Source organism: Mus caroli, chromosome 11 (assembly GCF_900094665.2).
Source record: "Mus caroli chromosome 11, CAROLI_EIJ_v1.1, whole genome shotgun sequence".
Classification (NCBI taxonomy): domain Eukaryota; kingdom Metazoa; phylum Chordata; class Mammalia; order Rodentia; family Muridae; genus Mus; species Mus caroli.
In genome coordinates, this window is record NC_034580.1 from 102016222 (window position 1) to 102024344 (window position 8123).

Here is an 8123-nt window from a genome sequence, read left to right on the forward strand (position 1 = left end):
GGTAGAAATTCTCAGTAAGAAAAATGTGATTCTACTTAATTCTCTGCTCATCAAGGAGCATTTAGGGCCCTGTGTTGTTGGTGTGGCCTCTGCTCACCTACACTTGCTCTCAGGGTTGTCACACACCCTGCTGCTCCTTCCCGTACCTCCTCTCCTTCCCTTTGTGTGTTTCCTTAGTTACTTGTCTGCTACTGTAATAAAACACCATGATGGAGGCCATTATAAAAGTTTCAGAAGGTTCTAGTCCATGACAGGGAAGCAAAGGCATGGTTAGAGCAGTCACTGAGAGCTCACATTGTGACTCAAGTAGGAGGTGGAGAGAGTAACTTGAAAAGGTGGGAGACTTTTTTTTTAAGATTTATTTATTTATTATATGTAAGTACACTGTAGCTGTCTTCAGACACACCAGAAGAGGGGTCAGATCTCATTTCCGGTGGTTGTGAGCCACCATGTGGTTGCTGGGATTTGAACTCTGGACCTTCGGAAGAACAGTCGGGTGCTCTTACCCACTGAGCCATCTCACCAGCCCCGGTGGGAGACTTTTAAAACCTCAAAGCCCTCCTTCAGTGGCACAGTTCTTCCAACAAGGCCACACCTCCTAATTTTCCCCATACAATTCTACCAGTGGGGTTCCAGTATTCAAACATAGGGGGCATTCTCATTTGGACCACCACAGAGGGGTAAACAGCTTCCCACAAGGTCAGAGTCCTGCTGTAGGTGCCCCAGTACCTCTACTCCTTTTCTTTATTCTGAGTTTTCTGCAGCTGATGCATTTCAACCCACTTTGAAATCAGCTCCAAAGGAGATGGATAGTTGCTGTTCTCCTTCAAAATGACCCATTCTCAGAGACATGTACAAGGTTGGAAGAGCTTCCTAGTGAAAGTACTGTGGAAATGGTAATTCTGCAGAGCCAGGGTCCTGCTGCTGCTTTGAGCTCTAGGGCTTTTCTAAACCTAGAGGAGGGAAGAGCAGAGCTGTTCCCAGTTCCATACCCTGTGTCCCAACAGTAGCAAGGAAGTTAGGCTGCCACTTCATCATTGGTACTTTTTAGTTTCTGGCCTGACAGTTTTTGAGGACTGAAGAAACTTAGAGCACCAGGGGCTTTTCAGAAGTAGATATGGAATCAAAAGCTCAATTGTGCTGGAGCTTAATTATGCAGTTATGGTCTCCTGGGTTCCCTGTTCCCAAAGTGGTCTGCAGTTTCAGTGAGTGGACTTAAACTGTGAAAGTCTATGTGTTTGATTTCACAGAGGCTGCCAGAGAGAAACCACAAGTATTTAAGGTAGTCAGGCAGGAATAGCTTTCTGAAGCCTGAGCCACAGAATGTTGCTATCAAGGTTTTGAAAATCTACCATTTTTTTTTTTCCACCAAGTTGTTTTCAGGAACCATGGGATTTTGCAGTTTGTGTACTTGTGTAGAACTGAGGGCTGAGAGAGTTAGCAGTACCAGAAGAGCCCAACTTAGGTTGTTCTGTACCAGATCTCTCTAGTGTCATGTATTTCATTTCTTAGGATTTTGTAAAGAGGGTCATTGTAGACTTTCTTTTGTGTTAATATCTTTTCTTTTTTAAAATCTTATGTGTCCCTGTTTTGCCTGCATGTATGTCTGTGCATCACCTGTGTGCCAGGTGCCTGAGAAGGCCAGAAGCGAGCATTGAATCCCCTGGAACTGGAACTAGGATGTTAGCTGCTACGTGGGTGCTGGGAGACAAACTCTAGGGCTTCTGGAACTATCGAATCATCTCTTATAAATGAAGGCCTGTGTCGATTTGGAATTTACAGAAAAAGTCAAAGAAGTAGTGACTTGTACTTTTGTCCAGGCACTCACATTAATAAAATTCCATTTTAGAAGTGGAGGACCTCGACTATCCTGTAAGAGGGCAGAGAGGACGACTGGTTCCCTCTGAAAAACTTAGTAGTAGGACACAATCCAGCCTTTCCTAAGGTCTGTTGGTCAGTGCAGTGGCAGCGGCTTGGCTCTTACTAGCTCTGGAAAGCCACAGTTTCTGACCATAAGCCGACTTTGAAGCAGTGTAGGGTGACTGAGGTCTCATAGCCAGACGTGATGCAGAAAAGCTCACCTCTCAGCTTGGCTGCTTTCCCTTATCTGAGGCTCGAGAGATAGTCTTTTTCTTATTGATTTTTCCCTTCAATTCTTTCTTTTTTTCTTCTTTCCAAGGGAATGGGAATTGACATACTTTTTCACAGTATAACTCAGACAGACATTGAAGCAACCTTGTATCAACCTAGGACTTGGGATCCTCCTGCCTCAGCCTTCTCCCCAAATTACCCAAGACAAGATTTCTCTGTGTAGCCTTGCCTGTCCTAGAACTAACTCTGTAGACCAGGATGGCCTTGAATTAACAGATCTACCTGTCTCTGCCTCCCAAGTGCTGGGATTGAAGGTATATGCCATCACTACGCAGCTTTTTAAAAAAATTTTTTATTTGATTTTCATTGGTGTTTTGCCTACATATGTGTCTGTGTGAGGGTGTCAGAAACTCTGGAACTGGACTTAAAGACAGTTATGAGATTTCTTGTGCTCTTAACCACTGAGCCAACACATGTGCCACCAATTCCAACTTTAATTTTCTTAAAATTAAAATATATTTTGTTTTATTTTATTTGTTTGGGTGTTTTGCCTACATGTGTGCCTGTATACCACTGTATGCCTGGTGCATTAGAAGTCAAACCTGGTTCCTATGGAAGAGTAGGTAGTGCCCTTAACTACAGAGCCATCTCTCTAACCCCCTATACCTTCTAGTTTTTTTTTAAATTTAATTTTATTTATTTTTATCAATCCCAGCCTTTATTGGTTTTCTTGACTTTTATGGCTTAATTTCTTTGATAATTTATATTGTCATTAGAAGGTTTATGGTTTTGAGACAGGGTCAAACCGGACTTTTATATTTCACCATTCAGTCCTGTCTGGCCTCTGTAGACCAGGCTGCTCTCAGATTTACAGAGATCTGCCTGCTAACTGACTTCCAAGTGCTTGGATTAAAAGACTGTACTACCATTTTGGGCAAGAATTTAATTTTTTTTTTTAAAGATTTATTTATTATATGTAAGTACACTGTAGCTGTCTTCAGACACTCCAGAAGAGGGCNGATGGTTGTGAGCCACCATGTGGTTGCTGGGATTTGAACTCTGGACCTTCGGAAGAGCAGTCGGGTGCTCTTACCCACTGAGCCATCTCACCAGCCCCCCTTTTTTTTTTTTGTCAAGGCAACTACTCTATCACTTAGCTTTATTTCCAGTCCAAGAAAACAAATTTGACAGCAAAATTATTTTCTGTGGTTATTTCTGTGAATATGTATGCTCCCATAGACTTGTGTATTTGAACATTAGATTTCTGATTGGGCTGTTTGGGAAGGCTTAGGAGGTGCAGGCTGGAGGAGGTGTGTCACTGGGAGTGGTTTCCAAAGCCCATGCCAGGCCCAGTGTCCGTCTGCTGCTTGTGGATGAGGTTACAGTGCTCCGGCACCACCATGATGGTCTTAGACTCGTCCTCTGAAACTGTAAGCAAGCCCCCAACTACATGTTTCCTTACGTAAGTTGCTTGGTTATGGTGTCTCTTCACAGCAATAGAGCAGTAACTAAGATAGTTTCTAAATTTTAAATATATGGTTAACCAACATTCTTGTTCCCTTTTAGAATTATAGCATTCAGCCGGCCTGTGAGATACGAAGATGTGGAGCACAAGGTGACAACAGTCTTTGGGCAGCCTCTTGATTTGCATTATATGAATAATGAGGTAAGAGAGATGGGTGGGGAAGGGCCAAGAAGGACAGCCATGTGCATTTTCTTACATTTTACCTGAAAATTTGTTAGTCTGTTTCTTTAATATCATCTGAGAGTTTTCTGTTTCTGGAGCCTCTTATTAATTGCAAAAATTTGGGATTTTTATTTACCATATAAGAGATTATTTAGCTACTTTCACCATCCTTATTCAGTAACAAGTAGATCAGATATTCCATGGTGGGATAAGATACAGTACCAGAGCCAAGGCTTTTTTTATTTGTTTGTTTCTTTATATTTTTGTAATAGATTTTTCCTCAGCACAGCCTTAACAAAAGTGGAAATTTTAGCAGAGGCTAGGACAGTATAAGGAACTAAGGGATAGATCATCTACTACGGTCATAAAGGGTAAATTCTTTTAGAGTTAATTCCGATTGTGGCTTCTTTCAAAAGTTAGCATCTAAGCCAGGTGGTGGCACACGCTCTTAATCCCAGCACTCGGGAGGCAGAGACAGGCGGATCTCTGAGTTTGAGGTCAGCCTGGTCTACAGTGAGTTTCAGGACAGAGAAACCCTGCCTCAAAAAAAACAAACAAAGAAACAAACAAATTAACATTTAATACATTGATTAACTATTTCATGCCTAAGACAGACAGAAGAACAACAGTCCTTATTTATTTCTGTTCCATAGTCCACCTAGGAAGAAGTTTTTTTGAAGATGACTTTATTTTTCCAGCTCTTAAGAAAGGCTACAGTTGCTTTAGGCTAGTGGTTTTTCTTACTCTGAAAGGCAATGTATTTATGCTTATGTAACAGAAAACATGTATGTTAAAGGGAAGGTGTTGGGGACAACTGGACAACAGCCATCCAAGTGCTTCACCACTGAGCCACGCCCCTAACCTCTTACTGTGTAGTTTTATATTTGATAACAAACTAGAAGATGTCTCTGCAGTTTAGTCCCTAAACTGGGGTTGCTGAGAGTTATAGGTAGTTATTTACTTAGACAGTCTCAACATGAAGCCCAGGCTATCTTTGAACTCACGATCTTCCTGCTTCAGACACTTCTGTGCGGGGATTATAGGTGTGTACTCACACCTGGACTTAGTTGCTGAAGGTCTTGTTTTGTTTTTTTATACAAGGTCCTTTTAAGTAACCCCCTCTGGCCTTAAAATTGTGGTCTTTTTGCTTTTGCTTCTCAAGTACTGGCATTACAAGTGGCATGCGCCATCACACCACCCAGTGATCTTTAGTTTTTTTAAATAATTTTTTTAAATGTGGCAAACTTGGTAAGTAAATCACTAACTCATAATTTACAAAAATAAAGATGCATCTTGGTGGCAGTAGCACAGGCTAAATCAGACAAGTGAAAATCTTTTCTTTATTGTTGTTGCTGTTTTATTGGGGCAAAGTCTATCTGTAGCCCAAGCTGACCTGAAACACATCATGTTGCCAAGACAGACTGGCCTCAAACTTGTGTAATTCTCATACTTCAGCCTTCTTAGTGCTGGTATACCAGGTGTGTGCCACTGTCTCTGGCCTAAGACTAAAGCTTTAACAATTGAACTGAGGGTCTGGGAATGTGGCTCGGTGGGTGAGAGCACTCGGTCTGGGAACGTGGCTCGGTGGGTGAGAGCACTCGGTCTGGGAACGTGGCTCGGTGGGTGAGAGCACTTGCTACTTTTGCAGAGGATGCAGATTTGGTTCCCAGCACCACATGGTAACTCCCTACTGCCCATGGTTCTAGTTTGAGGAGATCTAATACCTTCTGATCTGTATAAGCTCAAGGCACACACCTGGACACCTGCATTTATGCAGGCAACACATGCATATTCATTTAAATACTAAGTATACACTCAAAAAAATAAAGAATTTAATCTAGGGGCTATAGAGATGACTCAGCAGATAAGAGAACTTGCTTTTGAAGAGGACTCAGGTTTGGTTCCCAGCACCCATATCAAGCCGCTCATAATGACCTAAAACTCCATTTCTAAAGGATACAATATACTCTCTGGTCTCTACAGACACCTGCATGCATGTGGTACACATATACATATACTCAGGACCACTCCTAAAATAAACTTTTAAAACAAAGAGGTTTGGCATCCCAGCACTCAGAAGGCAGAGTCAGAAAGCTGAGTTCAAGGCCAACCTGGTTTACAAAGTGAGTTTCAAGACAGCCAAGGCTGCATATACCCTGTCTCAAAAAACAAACAAGACATACATGCATATAACACACACACATATTATGATTCCATTTATATTAAAAGTTTAGAAAATAGAAAACTATAGAGATAGAAAATATGATGCTGGCTGCCTGACATTGGTAATGGGAATGGGGGACAAACTATAAATGGGCATAAGACATACATCTTTGTAGTGATGGCACTGTTTTAAGATTGAGAAGGCTGGAGAGATGGCTCAGTGGTTAAGAGCACTGACTACTCTTCCAAAGGTCCTGAGTTCAAATCTCAGCAACCACATGATGGCTCACAACCATCTGTACTCATATACATAAAATAAATAAATAAATCTGTGTGTGTGTGTGTGTTTCGAGACAGGGTTTCTCTGTGTAGCCCTGGCTGTCCTGGAACTCACTTTGTAGACCAAGCTGGCCTCGAACTCAGAAATCCACCTGCCTCTGCCTCCCGAGTGCTGGGATCAAAGGCGTGTGCCACCACCACCCAGCTATAAATAAATCTTTTTTTAAAAAAAGATTGAGAAGGACGGATGGGTGTACAACTCTAAGTCTCTTTAGGAATTACTTCACATTGAGAGGAGACAAAACCATGTGATTTCTGCTAGATCTCTTCAGACCCCAGTGAAGCCAATGAGATGGTTTCTCTCTAAAACATATTTTAGATTTTGTTTTGCAAACTAAAGCACTGAAATGGATTTGTATTTTGTATGATTTTCTGTGTCCTGTTGTTGTAGCTCTCCATCCTGTTGAAAAACCAAGATGATCTCGATAAAGCCATTGACATTTTGGATAGAAGCTCAAGTATGAAGAGCCTTAGGATACTACTGTTATCCCAGGACAGAAACCATGTAAGTAGCCTCTGTCATGGCCCCGCAACTGAAGACAGACTTTACATTTCTTCATTTTGCCTTGCTTATTTGATAGTATGTTGTGTTTCTTAGCCAAAGTACGAGTATAACATTCAGTCCAGCCCCATCAGGGACCAGCAAGTTTTCTACATTTGATTTCATTGGAAGCCAGATTGTTAGGGTTAGCTACAACAAAGATTATTTGACTAACAGTATTGGGGGTGGGGGGTGGGAGAATATTTCATGGTGAAGGAGAAAACATTTTACACACACACACACAGAGTCCTTCTATTAGATTTTTGACCTTAATAAAAGATATTTATGTAGCATAGAAGTTACCAAAAGCTGTCAGGGATTTGAGACTCATGCTTTTTGAAACCAACTTCCTCAACTCCAAGGCCTTGCCTTGCCTAGGAGACACATTATGAGAAACATACTTTTACTTCTGTTCACTGGGGAAAAATTGCCCTAGAGTATACCAGCTTAAAGTGCTCATTTACTAAATGTCTGGGAATTATCTCTTACATAATTTCCTGTACTGAACGGTCCCTATGGATGTACATTCTGTAATTGCATTCTGTGTGTACATTGTATTCTTGCAATCTTGACCTGTCTGCCATTACTGTAGATGCATGTTCCTGAAGGTTTCTTGGCACCCTTCCCTTTTCTTAAACTTGAAGACAGTGAACTGAGGACAGTTAGTGTAGGTATATGAGATGAGATCTGAGGACATAGAATACCACAGTAGTTTAGGTGGACTAGCCCTTATGCTGCCATTTTATTTTACTTTATTTTGTGTTTTTTGAAATAGAGGGAGGGACAGACAGACAGATGGACAGACCAAAACTGGGCCTAGCATGGGCTTTTTAAACCTCAACATCCATTCCTAGTGACACATTTTCTCTAAAAAGGCCACGCCTCCTAATCTTTCTAATTCTTAACCAGTTCCACTTCTTGGTGACTAAGATATGAGCCTGTGGAGGCTGTTTTCATTCAGTTCATGACGATTGCCAGCTGCCCCTGTTTATAGGTCCCCACTCTCATCTTTTTCACATCCTTTAGCATACTCCCTCCTTATCTGCAGTAAGTCCATACATTCTTCTGGGTTGTTGGTTTGTTTGTTTAGCAGCCAGTTTGATTTTATCTGTTACAGTGTATCAGCATTGTTGGTTATTTTATTTTATTTTTATTTATTATTATTTTTATTTTTATTTTATTTATTTATTTATTTATTTATTTATTTATTTTGGTTTTTCGAGACAGGGTTTCTCTGTATAGCCCTGGCTGTCCTGGAACTCACTCTGTAGACCAGGCTGGCCTCGAACTCAGAAATCTGCC

The 8123-nt window shown here is 41.3% G+C and overlaps 1 protein-coding gene across 1 annotated transcript in view; it reads left to right on the top strand.

Moving 5' to 3' along the window:
* The window catches only part of Map3k3 (mitogen-activated protein kinase kinase kinase 3), a 68975-nt gene that overhangs the window by 27179 nt on the left and 33673 nt on the right, over nucleotides 1-8123 (top strand). The window contains exons 4-5 of the mRNA XM_021177855.2: nucleotides 3658-3757; nucleotides 6672-6785. Of these exons, the coding sequence (XP_021033514.1) occupies nucleotides 3658-3757; nucleotides 6672-6785 (214 nt within the window). The remainder of the gene's footprint in view (nucleotides 1-3657; nucleotides 3758-6671; nucleotides 6786-8123) is intronic.